Below are 19,457 nucleotides of genomic sequence, written 5' to 3'. Positions count from 1 at the left end.
TAAATGTAAATCTTCAAACTTCCTCCTTCAAAATATGTTCCAATTCGCATTAAGAATTATGAAAATCAGAGAAAAGAATAGAAACTCAGAATATATCACACACAAGAAAAAGAAGCAGATAAACAAAACACAAAGAAATTTTATTCAATTGAAACTTGCAGAACCCAAAAGCAGTTAGAAACTACAGAGAATTTAGAACACAAATGCATAATTCATTGTTTTCACGAACAAAGTGAGGACTCACAACTAGACCCACAAATGCGGGGTTTCAGATATCACCACCACGGAGGCGAAGGACAAGGTGAAGGGTTGACTCCTTCTGTATGTTGTAATCAGCAAGAGTACGCCCATCCTCAAGCTGCTTACCAGCAAAGATCAATCTCTGCTGATCAGGTGGAATACCCTCCTTGTCCTGAATTTTAGCCTTCACATTATCGATTGTGTCCGAACTTTCCACCTCCAATGTGATGGTCTTCCCAGTCAGTGTCTTCACAAAGATCTGCATTCCTCCCCTAAGCCTCAACACCAAGTGGAGTGTAGACTCCTTCTGAATGTTGTAGTCTGCAAGAGTCCTTCCGTCCTCCAGCTGCTTTCCGGCAAATATCAACCTCTGTTGGTCCGGAGGAATGCCTTCTTTGTCTTGGATTTTGGCCTTCACGTTGTCAATGGTGTCCGAACTCTCCACTTCCAAAGTAATCGTCTTTCCAGTGAGTGTCTTCACAAAGATCTGCATCCCACCTCGAAGCCTCAGAACCAAATGGAGAGTGGACTCCTTCTGTATGTTGTAATCAGCGAGAGTACGACCGTCCTCGAGCTGTTTCCCAGCGAATATCAGACGCTGCTGATCCGGAGGGATCCCTTCCTTGTCTTGGATCTTAGCCTTCACGTTATCGATTGTGTCAGAGCTCTCGACCTCGAGGGTTATGGTCTTGCCAGTTAGGGTTTTGACGAAGATCTGCATTCCACCGCGGAGACGGAGCACCAGGTGTAAGGTGGACTCCTTCTGGATGTTGTAGTCAGCCAGAGTACGACCGTCCTCGAGCTGCTTTCCGGCGAAAATCAGACGCTGCTGATCGGGAGGAATCCCTTCCTTGTCTTGGATCTTAGCCTTCACGTTGTCTATTGTGTCGGAGCTTTCAACCTCTAGGGTTATGGTCTTCCCTGTTAGGGTTTTGACGAAGATCTGCATTCCACCGCGGAGACGCAGCACCAGATGCAACGTGGACTCCTTCTGGATGTTGTAATCGGCGAGAGTACGGCCGTCCTCGAGCTGTTTTCCGGCGAAAATCAACCGCTGCTGATCTGGAGGAATTCCTTCCTTGTCTTGGATCTTGGCTTTCACGTTATCTATCGTATCAGAGCTCTCAACCTCGAGCGTGATGGTCTTGCCAGTTAGGGTTTTGACGAAGATCTGCATGCCTCCACGAAGCCTGAGAACCAGATGGAGAGTCGACTCCTTCTGGATATTGTAATCAGCGAGTGTCCGGCCGTCCTCGAGTTGTTTTCCGGCGAAAATCAGCCTCTGCTGATCGGGGGGAATTCCTTCCTTGTCTTGGATCTTAGCTTTCACGTTGTCGATCGTATCAGAGCTCTCGACCTCGAGCGTGATGGTCTTGCCAGTTAGGGTTTTTACAAAGATCTGCATCTGCTCTCCAGAAAAGTACAACAAAAAATGAATTATACAACAGATCTGTAGCAATCAATTATACAACAGAGTAGCAAAAACTCGTAATAAACAGAACAGATATTGAACTGTAATTGAACGAATGCTCTACCTTGAGAGAACAGAAAAGTAGTCGTTTGCTTTTGAAGAAGAGAGAGAAGGAAATCGAATGAGACTCAACAAGGCAAATAATGAAGAGCAATGCAGTACCGGTGTGTATTTATATAGAGATATAGGACGACTTCGAATAGGAATGAAAGGGGCATATTCGGAAATAAGGATAAATTAGCGGTCAATAGAGACGGTGGAGGATAGGAGGACCTAGAATTATCTGGAAGCTTCTTGACCGCTCTCATGTCTGATTGAATGATGAGAGAGCTCACGTAAAATCACTCTCATTATTATAAACTTGTTTAACTAATTAGTCCGATTAAATCTCAACCTAATTTGATCTTTGAATGGTTTTGGATAGAAAATAGAATTATTATTATTATTATTTTTTACAGGTTCGCCTTCAATTCATAATTACATGAAATCTCTCCTTGAATTTGAAAAGAAGTGTTAAACCATAATGATAACAACATGACTTGTATGAAAAAACGTATAAATAAAAAACTATATAAGGATAATACGGAGCAATTTCAGCAAAATTGAGATGGAAATTGGTAAGACTTTGAAATTGCCTCCATTTTAGACCGAGAAATCCAAAACAAATTGAATTGCACTTTCAACTTATACAATTAATAATAATAGTTAATTAAAACATACTTCTGAATTTTTTATGACATGATTTTTCATTAAAATTATAAAGGTAAAGGATTTACGATGCAAATGGGGAGAAGAGAGCAATATATAAAGAAACATTATCCCCAACAATGAAAATAATGAAATAAATTTATTTTAGACATTAAACTTTGGCATCATTAAAAGAAGTTGAAGATAAAGTAATTCCAGAGATATGAACATTTGCATCTTTTTGATGAACAAAAGTTAACATGAACATTGTATTGCTTCATCTAAAATTATGATAGAAGCAGTAACCAAAAAAAAAAAAAAAAAAAGGAAAAAAAAAAAAAACAAATGGCTTGAAATATTTTTTTTTACAAAATTCCCCCTAACATGTCAAGTCCTCGGTTTGAGGAATATCATGAAATGTATTTACAGAGATGAAATTAAATATATTTTTAACCAACTGGATAGGTTATTTTTCTTTCATATTGTCAGACACAGCAGAAGCTTTGCAGATCGGACACGAGTTCTTCAACGATAACCATTTTCTGATACAGCCCACATGGAAATCATGACCGCAAGTTTTCATCGTCCCAACATCATCCATATTATTGTACTCCTCCTGCCAAACACAAACACAGGTTCACAGCCACTAGTTAGACAAGAAGCAAACATTCCAATCAGGAAATTAATGGGCATGTTCAGTTCAATTCTCTAAAAACAAATTTCGAAAATTCTACATCGACAGAGGAGTGTTGTATGAATATATATATTTTTTTAATGCAGTTTTCAAAGAAAAGTTGGCAAACTTTCCCAACAGTTTCCTATGAACCATGAAAGCCTTAGTCTCGGCAAAGCAGTTCATAGATTTAAGAGGAAAATTGGGGAGGTGCTGAAGCCAGCCAAGATAATTGCTCAGGTAAATCTAGTAATCTAAACTGAATATACATAAAAGAGCCATAAGACCCCTTAAAAGAGGTCTTGTTTAGCAACACTGGATCCATATCCCAGTTAAAAATTTAAAATTTTGTCTACGCTAGAACACGGTGGAGTTCTCACCAGACAGATTACACATTTTCCTTCCTCTTGAAACTCATCTGACGAACAATAAATTGATTCCGTCAAACACCTTGACAGCAAATCTTCAGACACGCCAGTGTTAACATTTCCAATCCTCTCTCCCAGTGCAAGTAGTTCCTGGTCATGCCAGTAACTTAACATTAAATGGGAGCAATCGGTGACAAGAAATATTAAATGGGAAAGGTGAACTTATAGAAACCTCATAGCTCATGTTGTCTACGTCTAGCCTCATTTCCCTATGCTGATCAAACAAATTTCTAGATCCATACAAGGCCGAGCGATCCACAATCATAAGACCCTGCAAAGACATTGAAGAATTTATGTAATCAGAAACTACAAACAGGCCAATCGAGATTTCTAAACAATGGACCAGTTCAAATTAATACAACCATTCAAGTATTAATTAGCTTTTAAAGATCAAGGTTTTTAGTAGCAAAATTGTCAGTATTTTCACAATGGGGGAAGAAGAAAAAAAAAATGCAAGAGAAACCCCCTATTTTCCATCACCCACAAATGTTTGCAACAAGCAAGTGATGAATTTTGATTCTAACAAGAAAGTAACACACAAGTTCCCCACCTCCTTTTCTTTTTTTAAAAACTATTTTTCCTTCCCTTGCAGATAACCTGCCTGTTTACATGTTTGATCTACATATTCAACAACCCCTCCCAGCAATTATCATCTGCCCCCCACCCCCCAACAGCACACAAAGCAACCATTGCCATAACCACTCTCTTTCCCAACACTGATTGGCATATCACATTTGGACAGAAATCATAGTAAGTGTAATAGAGTAGGTAAATTACTTAAACCACCAAAATTTCAATGAAATGATGGGCTCTATAACATAATGTGGCAGGCTGGCAATTGAAATAAAAACAGACGAGCAAACCACTCATTCATGCAGAAGAAACTCCAGAAAAGAAGATTACACACCTCAGATGCCAGTCGATCACGGACACCCGACTCATAAGAAAGTGATCGATATCTCTCACTGGACATCCTTGCTCTCCCACTTCGATCACCGCTACGCCATCCTATGGTGGAAAATGGCCTTGGTTGTCTGGAGGAATAACTTTCTGTGACCAACTGCAACCCTTCATCTGAAGTAGCCGCATTTCCAAGGCGCAGGTTGCTTGAAGAAGCCCTGAATGGTGGTGTAGATCTTTGAGCATAGCTACTTCTAACCCCCCTCACAGTTTGGGTTGAGGTACCTTGAAAATTTCGAGGAACAGGATTTCTGCTCGATATGAAATCATTATGGTATCCCCCAATATCTATTGGGACACTAGAATTACTGCTTCCAATAATGAAATGATCTGTCTCACAAAAGAAAACATTGGTATCTGGAAATTGCAAAATGTAGAAGTTCAGGACAAATGGGAAATATGAGAGAAGGGAATAAAGTACCAACAAACCTGAAACTGTTCTCCCATGAGCAGCAGGAGGCATGTGAATATGGTCCCACTCATGTGTCGAAGCATTAGAATTCTGACCTAAAAGAACCACCGAGCTAGCATGGTCAGTGGAGCGACTTGAACACGGGTGGTGTGGGGGATTGCTTGATAAATGGGTTCTAGCTAGGTTTGTTTCCAAGTCAATTGCACCTCTGCTTCTCACATTCCGTGCCGTGCCCTCGCCTGCAATTGAGAGGCCATTGCCTCTATAACCGGGGCCAATGCTAGGGCAATCCCAACGTGTATGATGGAAATCTGGATTTGGCTTCTCCTGCCAAATGTCAGAGGACAAAGAGAGGTCAGATGAACTTCCAGCATTATAAGATCTGCTTGTGCTGCCTCTCTCACAGACTGTAGGGACACCAGGGCTTTTTCTTTTGTATGGCCCTCTTCCATTACCCATTGCAAGATCAACAAAACCACCCTCAACCCCATGGAATGTTTGTCCTCCATAATTGGAGGATGATGCATGATGGACATAATTTTCTGGGACCGTACAAAAGCTTCCAGCAGTAGATGGATGCAGGAAAGGATCACGAGATAGGGCCGAAGCATCTGGTTGATAAAGTGGCACTTCAACACTGTGACTTGATGAAGGATAGTCATTTGACCTTGGAGCAGGATTCCAATGAGGAGCAAAATGTACACCATCGATCGACATATTTTCAACAGGATAAACAAGAGAACTGTTTTCAGCAGCACCAGACCCCGCTGCAATACAAAATCAGAAGATACACAAGCATTAGTCTACAGGATAAGTACAATAATAGATTTCAATCCCTACTTGCATGCCCAGTTCAAGTTCCTTGAGACACAGGTCCGAAGGCAACAAATCAAGGCCAAAGGATGGTCCCATTTTTTCACTACATGATTCAACTGCGCTGCTAAGGACAGTATAATAAATAAACCACTTGCCTACCACGAATAGGTAATTGCTGTCAATGACCTGACAGATCTGAAACCCCATGCAAGGGCTAAAGCCGGACCCTAGGTTCCGAAGGCATGTTAGGAAGGTAACACCAGAGTTGCTAGGCTAACTATGGTGAGTATATCTTGAACACTCTTTTCAGATGTGACTATAATCAATAATCACTATATATTAGCACCACAAAAGGGGAATTTTAGGTATAACAACAGAAATATGTGCAAGTGAAAGGGATATAAAGATTCAATACCCAAATGCATGTAAGGTTGCTCTACTTGGAGATGATTCCAACTCTGATCATTATCAGTCTCAAACATTTGTGAGGAGCTGAATACATGTCTATGCCCCATAACTATACCAATCACCTTGTCACAGTATAATTTATGCTCGGGTCAGGATAGATAGGAAAATCACAACCTGCACATGAGTAAATACAATCACAGTAAATGACTCGATCTCATACCCAGCACGCCAGAAGAAACATCAAAAGAGAGACGTATGTGCTTCAATGGCTAACAATTGGTATCACAGCAAATCGACTATCTATATTTTTCAATCCGTTCCAAGTAGAATCTCGCTTAAATCCAATATATAAAAAAAAAAAATATAGAGTTTTCCAGTATACAATAAAGTTCTACTCCCATAACAACCATGCACCATATCATATTTGCCTGGCCTAGAAAAAGTATTTAAAAATGGCCAGCAACTTTTAAAAACAAATGTGTGTGTAAGAATTTACTCAGTCATGTATACTGCATTGCCATCAATCAAATAAATAAAATTTTAGATTGCTATCATGCGTAGAAACAAGATTTAAATGTCCTAAGAAATATCTCAATAACGCCTAAATGCCATAACTGATCTCTCAACAAACACGCAAGTCATGGATATAATTATGAAAATTTACTATATTAAAATGGAACACTAAAATCACTGACCTACTATCCATTTATGTTGAGCTTCGTTTACAAGTCAATTTCTAATGTTCTTATCTTACAAAATAAAGTAAGGGAAGAAATTCCATGCTCCGGAAAGGGCATTCCAATACACAGATTGCTAGTAAATGTGCTTCAGATCATTTTTTAACAAGACTAGTACTTACAATTCAGACCATATAACGTCTCTAATGACTTCCAAAGCTTTCCACTCTCAACTGAAAAGCAAAGACTAGGAGGGCCATTATAGAAACTCCTTTGTCCAAATCACTATCCAAAAAAAAAAAAATCTCAAGTACTGAAATACTAAATTGGAGGTTTAAGGAGAAGCTCTAGAATTAGAATCAAAAGGATGCAAGATAAGTACGAATAAAAATGAATATATGTAAGGTGATTTAAGTTGATCTAGAAATGCAAAGAACCTTGAGGGCCAAGAGATACCAAAAAGTGAAAATTCCCGTTGATTAGGTTCAATTATTCACAATGAAGAAGAAATTGGAGATTATTTTAATCATAGAACCAAGGAAGATTGGATAAAATCTAGGAGTGCCTTTGGAATATTGTGTGATCACTGTATCCTTCTAAGATTGAAAAAAAATTATCTACAAAACAGCTCTTAGTCTTTGACTAGTCATTCTTTATGGTAGAGAATGTTGGGCAACAAACGAAACAATATATGCATAAAGTGAGTGAAAAATGTGCCAATGTTGAGAATGGATGTAAGGCAAGACAAGAAAGGATAGAATTAGGAATGAACACATTCGTAAAATCATTGAAGTAGCAATTATTGGAGATAAAATGAGAGAAAATTTGATTATGATGGTTTGTATGTATCCAAAAAGAAGACAACTATATCGGTTAGAAAAAGTGGCATGGTTCACATTGAAGGTAATGTAGGGGAAGGAGAAGACCAAAATTGACATAAGAGTTGGTAAAAGAAAGAAGTGATGATTCGACCGAGGCTGTGGCATTAGATAGAGCAGAAAGGAAATATATGATCCATGTAACCGACAAAAGTAGTTTGGAAAAGGATTTGTCAAGTGAAATCGCTCATTTTCATAGCAATTAAGGACAACACCTAAATGAAATCATTTGTCAATTTGATAAAAGATTCAGTGTAGTTGGCTGAGATGATCTAGTAATTTTATTCCTCCCCCGGCCACCTCTTTCCATTTAGTTAAATGCCTAGCGAGAAGCTACTGTAGTCCTTTCATTATGGTGTTTCTAAACAAATTTCCCAGTACCATCATTATAAATGTGTTTCAATACTCCACTTCACATTCTTGTCTAAAGCCCTCAGCCACAACTCTATATTTCTGTAGCTCTCCCAGTATCACTCATGCACTCGACCAAAATTCCTACACTAAGTCACACCCCACTATATCTCAACAAGTCAGCCAACTAACCTGTTTGTATCTTCAAGTGAACTCATCTCCAATATTAGCCTTTCTCCACCCTTGGATGATAAAGCATCCTTATCGTTCTGAAGCTAAGAAACAAAATGAGGGGAAAATGAAAGCATGTCAAATTTTAATATAAATATTTATAAAAAAAAAAAAAAAAAAGGGAAGATGTGGACCTCGACGTAGGATGTTGAACCGCCTAAAAGGAAGCCATAGGATATTAGATTCGCTAACAGAAGAAAACAGAATAAAAAAATAGGATCTGTGGATTGTTCGTAGGAAAGACATTACCTAGGCCAATCAACAGAAAGCCAGAGTGCTAGTAGTGATCTACGATTGTTCTTGAGAATACACCTCCATTCCCTCATCTCTAATTTCCGCACCTGGTAGGAATAATCTGTCCCCATATAGTAGATTTAAGTATGGCCGTGGAAGAGGATAGCTATTCTCTCCTATCCTCCATTTAGAAGTAGACTAAACCAAATAAGGGACATATTTATAAGCGATCTGATCCGAATACACTTACAATCGATGAAGACGTGAAATAATAGAATAGCTATGTACCATTTAAGGTACACCATACAGTTAACAGGGATGTAGAGTAAGCATACGATTCATGGAGTGGGCCGCATGAAGATCTCTGAGTAATTAACCTTCAAGGTAGAGGATGTACCAAGAGTATTTAATTTTTCGCTAAGTAACTCCATTCTGTAATATGAAGATTTCCTAAAGTAGTCAAATAAATGCCGCTAGAACCAGTAAGCAAAGAAGAGCAATCTCTGTACATATATCATCCACCACTACCATCTGGTAAATTTTTTATGGAAAGCTATATGAAGTTTTGAAACAAAAAAATATATATAATATGGGCAACAGAACCATCATATCATAATGGACAAAAATAAAACGCACGCAAAATATTTTTTTCCACCATTACTACACAGCTTTTGTTCATACATAACTTTTGTTCTAGCCATTTCACAACCTATAGTTAGAACTGGAGCTGAAACTTTTTATATCGCCAATATATAAAACAGCCTTTTATAAATACAATAAAAGAATGGCAAAATTACGTGTATATGATCAATCAATAAATGGGGTTCTGCTTTGTATCTGTAATAAGGGGGAATGCCTCCTTTCTTTTTGTAAATGATTGTTTTGAGTAATGAAACAGCTAATTTTTTTTTAAACTTAATTAATCAATGAACTGCAAAGTCTAAAAGTTCTATTGAATGAAAATGATTCTGCCAGTAGATTAATTTCTTACTACAATTCTAGAAAGTAACAAACAGCCCTATCAAACCACTGCAATCATCTTCCTTGCCACCAGATTATGAAGAAATAAAGAGAAATAATGCAATCATCCTCCCACCACCCCACAAATTAATTTCAAGGAAACCTCTCTAAACAAAAGCCCGGTGAGAAAATGCCTTCAGATTCCACTAATAAAAAGATGAGTAAAATAAAATAAAATGAAGAGGCTCTATAATACATTCATTACCTTCTTCATAAATCCAATAAACATGCAAGTTGATTAGGTCTATACTATATGTAGTTAGCTCCAATTGATCTTATAATCTTAATTAAACTGTAATGAAAAAAAAAAAAAAATCAGGTATTGAGAATCATCCAGCTTCTCAATAATCCAGAATTCAGGGGCTAAAGGGGCAAAAATCAGAAAAGATGCAAAGAAAATCCAAGAATGACTTGGGAGTTAGAGAAGGCAAACACATAAAAAAAGATAAAAAGGAGACGTGGCCTAGCTTCTAAAGTAGTCAGAAACAATTCATAGCCCTGGGGATATAGATGAATACTTTAAGAATACTACCATGCTGTCCACACAAACATCTTATACTTCAATGGAATAACTAGATGTACAGGAAATCTGACGCAACGTTTTCTTTTGCCCAAAATCCTTATCCATTTTCCCTTTGTATACACTTCAATTAACATCAAAGAAACATATAATCCTCGTCTATAGGATCACATAACAACAACCACATGCAAAAATGGACCTAAATGACCAAAAACACCAAGGGAGAGGTGGAACGAGGGTGCTCTGATGATGGCCAACGCTCGTAAAAACTTAGCAATGTATGCAATTTATAGCAAAGCTATTAATATTCCACAGGTTATGAGCTCAAAGTAAAGCCCTAAGAAGAATAAAATAATAGAACTTGACTTTGTTTCTCTAAAAAAATTCTCAACATTTTTGTTAGAAATATATAGTTTTAGCGACATGGTCCACAAGTAACTTTGCTACTAGTTACTTCACCCCAATGTTAATAGTTATAGCCGAGCTCCGGCTGAACGCTCCGTAATGGCTACTTGAAAACATGTCACCCCAAAGCCCAAGTAACTTCATTCATAGGAAAAAGGTTAGCACGATTGCGTCAAGTCGGAGTAAAGGATCATTACCTCAACAAGGTGGCTAACAGAATTTATTCAACTAGATAACATAGCAAGATATGAGCATATAGCATGTGGCTAACAGAATTTATTCATCTGTGGGCTACAGCAATCTAACAAGCAGCATGCGCTAAACTATCCGAGGGCATGTAATCAAACATAAATTACCACAAAAATAATTCCCTACAAACTTGATACAAGAAAGCTAATGGTAAAACACAGTACAGAATTATTTATTCATTAAGAAAAGAGAAAGGTATCAGCTCTTATAAATGGTCTACAACAATATTGAACTGATGGGAAAAATGAGAACCAAAAAAGAAAGAACTAGGATCAACTACAACGAAGGAAAAGATGTTCTTAAAATTTTGCAAACCGTCTGCCAGTATACAGATTAAAGCAGGAAAGCCTAATGTGTCTGTTAAAGGGATAAAAGAGATTCAGAGAATGACACCCTGTTATAATGAACACTGAAGATTCAGACATTAACACTCTGTTATGGCATATATAATACTACTGAGAGTGTGTTAGGTCCATACAGAGTTTCGCCTTCAGTTTCAGTACACTGTTCTCATACCTAATGTACCTATTAACCATGTAATGCTCAGAGAGAGAGGATATTGTACCAAGGATATAAACTTGTGCCACAGATTGAATGTAAAGTCAGAAGACTAACAATATAACCCACAACTGTTTACATAGCTTGAACAGAAAGAAAAAGACGAAAGAAAATAATTTCAACAAAAAAAAATCCAACTACTAAAAGTCCTCATTTAGAAAAAAAATCCAGAAGGTGCTAATCAAGGGAACAGTTGAAAAGAAAAAGAGGGAGCGCTCAATACTTCTATGACATATATGAAATTTCGCCCCCCAAAAAAAAAAAAAAAAAAGTGATCTGACAAATTCAAAAGATTGTTGGTTTATTAAGAAAATAAATACAAGGGAACACTTGGCCATTTTTGCTTTTTAATACAAAATAAGAGACATTCATGTACCCTAAAAGGAACCAAATTGAAATGGAACCCTTGGATCAAACAGGAGATTCATCGGTGTGTATATCCCACAAAGAGAAGCTTGTCAGTGAAGGGAGAATATTGTCAGTGAAGAATCATCCGAAGATGCAATTAGGATATTCTCATGCATTGCGACTATGGCAATTAACATCCATCAAGGCACAGAAAATCTCTGCCAGACAAGTGATTGCAATCAGAAACCAACAGTAAAAAGGTAATCAGCTTTATTGTACATTGCATGCGCCGCCCTCATATAACTAGTACCAACAGTTAAAAAGGCAATTGGCATTCCTGTAAATTTTGTGCACAGCCCTCCCATCTAGCTAGCTATAATCATTATTGCATTATACTGTATGATTAGCCACAAAATGTCAACCATCATGCTAAAAAAATTTATCATGCAGAAGGCATCAAGCTTTGTACATCACTGCTAAAATAAAAATAAAGATGCCAACACCACCCTTCTGCTAATTGTCATCACTCTCTTACCCTTTTGGGTCTGAGAACAACATAGAGTACGATTACAACCATCAAACAGCTTAAGTATCATATTCAACTCAATGAATCATCACCTTGCACACATTTTTTTTTTTTTTTTTTTATAAGAACTACATGCCCACTGGCCACTGTCAATCACCAGAGAAACCAAATTCGTTAACGTAAGAGGCCACACAACTTTAAGTCAGCTCTATTCGATTATGGGTCTCGAACGGCACGTAATAACAAACCTCAAGCCAATCACCACAATATCCTGCTGGCCACACTGCGGTAGAGAAATATAGAATCAGTAGAATTATAAGTTCCACCACACTTCAGTACCCAACAAAACATAAGTGATAAGACTTCCAAGCCCCTGCCATGGGGAAAAAAAGAGTGTTGATTGACACGGTTTTTGAAAAAACCCAAGGTTTTTTTGCAAGAGTAAACTGTGATCAATCGTCACTCATCATGTCTAACCATAACAGAAATTAATATGAGATATGAATCATAGTTATCCCTTTATATCAATATCATCCTAACCACCAACTGTGCTCACTGTGACACAAATCAGGTATCATTAATCAGAATTTAAAGGTTCAAGACCATCCTTAGATATAACTGCAAGGTCTAGTCAAGAAGCCTTAATTCTCTTAACTAGAATGGAATGAGGTCTAATATTATTCCTCAGTTTTAACAGAACCTTCAGTACCCTACAGTTTGCTCTTCCAATATAGATGTTGACATATAGGACACTGTCACTGCAGCATATCACTCTAACCTTGAAGCGAACACCAGGTTCAGACTAATATCTGTTCATCATAATCCAATTGACCAAAAAGTGCCTGCAACACCAATCATAATTCAAATACTGTAAACAAGTAGGTAACTGTGGCATACACCAAACTTTATATCCTATATAAGGCTAGGGACTAAAGGTTCTTGACAAAATTAATATGTAACTTAGCAGTAAAAGTAAAAATGAGAAAATCTAAAGTTTTGAACACAATCTGAACCTTGGTGAGACATGACCACCATAAAGTTTTTGTTGAATGAAAGAAAAAAGCCTTGAGCAAGTGTTGACAAATATAGACCCATTTAATGACCAGCTAAAAGAAACAAGAAGGAAAAAGTTCACGTACTCTATGAAAAACAGTTCGAAACCTTAATTGCCACGATGTAGCAGGGGAGAGGAAAAAAAAAAAAGAGGTCGTAAAAATAAGACTTCTCTTACCTGTACGTGTAATCCGCACTTCACTCCAAAGGCTCCACACCTATTAATGTTCATTCCAAAGACAACAGATGTGAACAAGAATAACACACGATCAGCGTCCCCAAAACCTCAAATTCAATTCCAAGAAGCCTTATGTCTCAACTACTACGGTCCAAAGACAACAGATGCGAACAAGAATAATACACCATCAGCATCCCCAAAACCTCAAATTCAATTCCAAGAAGCCTTATGTCTCAACTACTACGGTCGTTACATGAAACCATTCACATCATCTAGGGCCATATCCTCCATTTAATTTAGACCATAGCGTCCCCAAACCTGCATAATAAAAACCATCTAAACCTATTTGATGCTAGGGTAAACCAAAGCAATACCAACACCAAGGGTATCCACACTAAGCCCATAAAAAATGCAACTAAAGAAAAGAGGCAATACGGGACATAGGAAAAACTACAACAGATGAATCACTATCATCTAGAATCAGCGCATTGACAAACATGATGATAACAGTACAGATTATTTCCATCCATAATTATTATCTTGATCATTATACATGAAGCTTCACTTATTTTTCATCAGTTATCTAAATCAATAAATGATGGACAACTAACAACGTATCTATTGAAAATGCACAACACAGTATCATTGTGCTGATAGAACATCAAACAAGAACAGATCATTTTGATTTATAAAATAAAAAAGATAAGTAAAGATATTAAAAATGTACAGCAACATGAGATTGTTTAGAAATTCCAGAAAAAAATTCAGTTCAATAGAAATAAAGATGATGAGATTAGGTTACGATCTATAAAGCAAAAAAATAAATAAAAAATAAAGAGTCATTGAGAAAACTTGAATAGAATATTAATAAATTGCATTATGGCACATCTCGAGTTAAATAGTATGCCCCATATAACAATATCATTCTATAAGGCCTAGTTTGGTACACAAGAATGAAATAAAAAGCGAATGGATTGAAGCTGGGAATGGAATGAGAATAGGAATGGAATAGAATGGTCATCCTTATTCTATTCTATAGTTGCAAATACGAAATGATGTAGGAATGATAATCACCATTCTAAGTGGTGGTTGTGAAAGGCGATGGCGGTGGTAGTGGTGGAAGGCGGTGGCAATGGAGTGGCGGAAGGTGGTCGCGGCGGTGGTAGTGGCAGCGGCAGTGAAAGGCAGTGGCAGTGGCAGTGAAAGGCGGTGGCAGCGGTGGAAGGAGGTGGTGGTGGCGGAAGGCAATGGCGGTGATGGAAGACGATGGCAGTGGCAGAAGGTGGTGGCGGATGGCAGTGGCGGTAGGCGGTGGCGGAAGGCCGTGGAGACAGTGAAAGGCAGCGATGGAAGGTGATGCCGGTGGTGGTGGCGGCGGCGGAAGACGATTGCTGTGGATGCAGAAGGCGATGACGGCAATGGTGGTCAAGAATTTCTTTCCATCAATTTAGATGTGGAATGGATTTTCATTCCAAGGGAATGGTCATTTCCACTTTAAATGTCATTCCAAACAAGGACATGGTTGGAATGGAATGCTGCGTACCAAACTAGGCCTAAGTGCATCATAGGATAGACAATGTTGTAGGCAAAATGAACTCAATAAGGATGATGCATGCACACTACAATTATTTTGTGCAGACTTTATGAATAAAAAGCAACTTTATATTTTCATTGTACAATGTAAAAACTACTTTATAGCTACTATATATGGTTAAAACTGTTTGTTGATTTCTATTTCTTTTATGAATATTCTTGATTTATGAGACTTTATGTTTGTACATCACCATGCTGCTTAATGCAACTACCTCTGTTTTGACCTTAGGTCTACCACAAAGTGCAGAACTCCAACTAGGGTAGTTTGCAATGATTTGGTTTTTCTAATAGTAGAAAAAGGAAGAAGACCCACAATTTAGGGGGAATTTTGACTCAGTTGTTAAAAGTGGTTCATGCTGTGTGTGTATATATATATATAATCTAATTTTAGTTATTTTAATATTAGAATTGGAAAAATCAGGTTGCTTAAGTATTGTTTTTGGATAACCTTATTAAATACTTATATATATTTTCCTCTCTGATTTTATATCCAATCCACAGTAAGACAATGGATGAAGTCAAATGATAGTCAAGAGAGTCGGAAGGATTTTTTTTGGAAAACACCAAAATTGCTTACCATTCGAAGGGAAATGAATCAAATATATAACTCTTCTTTTGAGCTATGCCAAGTCTATGATCAAAATCCTAAATGGCTGATAATACAATCTTTGGAGTTATTTTGGGGATGAAAACGAAGGGAAAACAATACCAACAACATGAGTACTAAAGGATTTGCAGCTAAGCTTATTATTTTCATAAATAACTCTGCTACCAACCTCCCCAGTCCCCGCAACATTTTCTTCTCCCAATTGTGCCTCTCATTCACCCATAAAACTTCTAAGCAGCCAGCCTTCTGCTTCTAACTCCATTACAGAAATCTACTGACATCCGTTTTTCCTCCTCCAAATTGTCTACTCTCAATTCATCAACAAATAAATGCATTCTCCCCCTACATTTTGCAGAGTAACAATTTCCTTGTCTCAATTTGCAGCGGTCACTCCATACAAGTGTGATGGAAAATTTTAAATTATGCACCATAAGTACATAGTCAAAAACTAGCAACATATAGGGCGTAGACAGGTAATACGAAGAGAACATTAGGGTTCAATCACTGAGTAGCAGTTGTTGATTGCATAATTCATGGTGTCAAAGTGTAGCTGAGCAAGGAAGAACTTAAGGCATTGAAAGACGTGCACCTCACCCAAGGAGTGACTTCCTTCCTCAATAATGCCGCTATCAGGCGTGAAGTGAACACTAGGGTTCAATCACTGAGTGGCAGTTGTTAATTGCATAATACATGGTGTCAAAGTGTAGCTGGAAAATTTTAAATCATACAACATAAATACACAGTCAAAAGCTAGCAACGCATAGGGTGTGGACGGTTAACACAAAGAGAACACTAGGGTTCAATCACTGAGTGGCAGTTGTTAATTGAAAAATACATGGTGTCCTTAGGAAAGTAAGAAGTAAAGGAAGATGCCATTAAATCTCAACTCCATCCAAAAAGTGCCCTCTGGACCGCTTTCCCATTCTTGATCCATCACTAAATCACCAAAAGAATCATATTCCTGTGTAGTTAAACATAAGAACTTGGTGAATTTTGAATGACTGTTGCCAACATTTTTGCTTTCAATTTCTGCTAACCAGAATATCAAGTATCAGAAACTGTAAGGATGAACAGTGAGACTTTATGGCTCTTCTTGCTGGCATTAATATGGAAGCAAGAAAGGATGCATACAGGTTGGGTGTTCTATCTCTTAAAAAAGATATTCTGCTGAAGAAAATGTAGCAGATTCTACTCTCAGTTACACAAATTCTTCTAGCTTTTGCCCTTCTTTTCTTTCTTCTAGCTTTTACACAAACTCTCAGTTACACATATTATTATGATAGAAATCCCTACTTGAAATAAAACATATGCAAGGACCTTACTCTTGATGTGGACATTTTCAAATCTAATCTTAGATGGAACTCAAGTATACACGATATATTGAATTACTTCTGCATTACACAAACTTAAAATATATGAAGCTTGTTTAAGTTGACCAAATCTACCAATCAATTAGTCCTCTGCTAAAATTTGATCCCATGTTGTCGTTCAAACAATTCCCTAAAAGAAATTAAAAAGAAAAAAAGGAGAGCCATTGAAAAAAATAAATAAATCTTCTTGCGGGATGGCCACTTCCTTTCTACAAGATCATTCAATAATCACAGTCAACCACTTACAAATGAAACCCTGCTGAGTTCAAATCATTTCAATACCCCAAATTTATTTTTATTAAAAAATGAGTAAGCCTTTTATCATAATTAAAACTGAATCAATCTTTCAAAAGTCCTCATATCTTCAACTCCAATGCCATTTTGGGAACCATGTTATCAAAGTATACTCTGATACAAGGGACCTTACACGCCTGCTGCTATGCTTGTGCATCTCCCTTTATTTTTATTTTTATAGAAAGCATGTCCATGTGGGAAAATACTGCTGTCACAATGTCTTCCAATTAAGATAAATACACTGAAGATCATAATTGACAGATTGGCCGGAGGTCCTATTATTGTACTGTCGCTCATAACTATGACCATCTAGTGTTAATGGAGGCAGCAGTGACTTTACATTCTTTCTTCAAATTCAAAGTACTTAAATGATATAATCAGAAATTCAGTTCAGCAGTTTCGGTTCTATCTGCAATTATAGCATTCCTGGAATGCTATGCCATAATCTAGAGGTCACACATAATTGGCAGAGCACACACCCTCTTCCTCATAGAAAAATAGAAGTACACCCAGTTCACTGAAATTTTTTAACACCCTTAGCTTTCTTCCTATACTGTTATCCCTTACAAATTTAATCAAGATAACTGCAAAAGCATCACACCATCTGCAATTAATATGTACCCAGAAAAAAAAGCAATAGCTTTCTTCCTTTATTCTAATTATCATGTTTCTACAATATTTACTGGGAAAAAATATATATATGTAACTCTCCTATATTGAAGGACTGATTAAGAGAGCTAAGACTAGGGGACAGCAACTATATGTACTGCCAGTACTGAGAATAAAGTTAGCTAAAAGGATTATTCTTTTAATTCATACATGCAGCATAAATCAATGAACAAATTAATCAAAACGAAACAAATTTATAAACAGCTGGAATCTTCAACAAGATTACGATATTTAGAGAAGAATCACGCATTATCAAGATAAACAAAAATCCCGAAGTCTTATTATACTAGAAAGAATGCAATCAGCTCAGCCAAGCGAAAACCAGTTGTCTTGTCTAAACTAGACACTATACTTGTCGGTTCTAGTTTAATAAATAAGTAAAATCATACAATAGATCAGCCCAACAAGCATACTTGCCTAACACAACTACTACTACTAAAGATTTATAACAAGTTAGAAATTCGTGAGGCAAGAAACACAAATATATATAAAAAAAAAAAAAAAAAAAAAACAAAAGACATAAATAAACAATGAAGTGACTATTTACTAAAGAATACAATGATACTTCTGACTATATTCATGTTCACCATCATCATTATAAGTTCTAACCATCATCGTGAATCCTTCGTCCAAATATGCAAAAATTAGATGGGAGAATCTAGAAATTTTTTAAAAAATACATATAAATATATAAGCAAATAAGCCACACAAATAAAACACATAAAGCACGTGACAAGCCCCGTATCCTAACCCATCAAACATTAAATTTGACACAGAAATTATTCTTAAAACAATCTTTTAAAATAGAAAGATCTGTCTGGGTGTTCCGACCTCTGAAGGCACATAGATGATCATAAAGTGTAATGGTCAGAATCGGAAACCATCAGCCAAAAGCTCATAATGAAAATTTATTTTTAAAAAAATTAAAAATAGAATCGATCAAGATAAAAACACAACAATGATCAGACGAAAAAAGGTATATCAGAAGTTTAAAGGAAAAGCATGAAATTTCAGATGAGACTAGCTTATCAAACGATGATCGATCGGAAAAATGAAAGTTTTGCAGGGAAGAAGCATACCTTTGCAGGTCGATCAGAGGTCGATGCCTGTAAACGATCAATCCGATAAATATACAGATATATATATATAGAGAGAGAGAGAGAGGAGAGAGAGATGGAAAAATGAATGTATATTTGGGGAAATAGAATGAGACAATGAAATATAAAGCGGTTGGTTCCTTGTTTTCACAATTATACGGAGGAGAAGGAGAAACTGGCTCCACCGCCCACCGTTACCCAAATGAGCATCGTTACCATGAGACTGGTTTCACATGAGTTCGCGTTAATTCAACGTGTAAAAAACTCTCTCCACATAAGTAGTAGTTTTCTATAAAAACAAAATCCTTTTTATACACTATATACACACACACACACACACACACACACCTACTTAGTAAAAGAGAGAGGCGAAATGCATGTGATTAAATACTATAAATTATAAAAAAGTTTAAAATCAAATAGCTAAAATAAAGAAAATTATAATATATATATATATGGACACAATTACAAAAATGTTTGAAAACTTATCAACAAAAAATCTAT

General features: G+C 36.9%; 2 protein-coding genes across 8 annotated transcripts; both read right to left on the bottom strand.

Moving 5' to 3' along the window:
• Positions 1 to 119: 119 nt before the first annotated feature.
• LOC132313058 (polyubiquitin-like) lies at positions 120 to 1,920 on the bottom strand. Its single transcript, XM_059811679.1, has 2 exons — positions 1,776 to 1,920; positions 120 to 1,645 (listed from the first exon to the last, which is right to left on the bottom strand). Exon 2 carries the CDS (start codon positions 1,643 to 1,645, stop codon positions 269 to 271), a length of 1,377 nt encoding a protein of 458 aa, XP_059667662.1. The 5' UTR covers positions 1,776 to 1,920; the 3' UTR covers positions 120 to 268.
• A 691-nt stretch (positions 1,921 to 2,611) lies between these two features.
• On the bottom strand, positions 2,612 to 19,184 carry LOC132313056 (probable E3 ubiquitin-protein ligase ZFP1). 7 transcript variants are annotated; one of them, XM_059811671.1, is made up of 11 exons: positions 18,936 to 19,184; positions 8,717 to 8,898; positions 8,482 to 8,587; positions 8,367 to 8,389; positions 8,194 to 8,276; positions 6,103 to 6,269; positions 4,889 to 5,638; positions 4,407 to 4,789; positions 3,672 to 3,770; positions 3,452 to 3,589; positions 2,612 to 3,014 (listed from the first exon to the last, which is right to left on the bottom strand). In XM_059811671.1, exons 6-11 carry the CDS (start codon positions 6,200 to 6,202, stop codon positions 2,865 to 2,867), a joined length of 1,620 nt encoding a protein of 539 aa, XP_059667654.1. In that variant the 5' UTR covers positions 6,203 to 6,269; positions 8,194 to 8,276; positions 8,367 to 8,389; positions 8,482 to 8,587; positions 8,717 to 8,898; positions 18,936 to 19,184; the 3' UTR covers positions 2,612 to 2,864. The 7 variants fall into 7 exon arrangements, with proteins under 7 accessions (XP_059667654.1, XP_059667656.1, XP_059667653.1 ...); XM_059811673.1 differs by having other exon boundaries at positions 8,482 to 8,664; positions 8,802 to 8,898; XM_059811670.1 differs by lacking the exon at positions 18,936 to 19,184 and having other exon boundaries at positions 8,194 to 8,270.
• Between the last annotated feature and the right edge of the window lie 273 nt (positions 19,185 to 19,457).

This window comes from Cornus florida, unplaced genomic scaffold (genome assembly GCF_030987335.1).
Source record: "Cornus florida cultivar Cherokee Brave unplaced genomic scaffold, ASM3098733v1 CherokeeBrave_3.0.0_Hap2_Chr06, whole genome shotgun sequence".
Lineage (NCBI taxonomy): Eukaryota > Viridiplantae > Streptophyta > Magnoliopsida > Cornales > Cornaceae > Cornus > Cornus florida.
The sequence above is the reverse complement of the archived record's forward strand: the minus strand, read 5'-3'. Positions and strand labels throughout refer to the sequence as shown.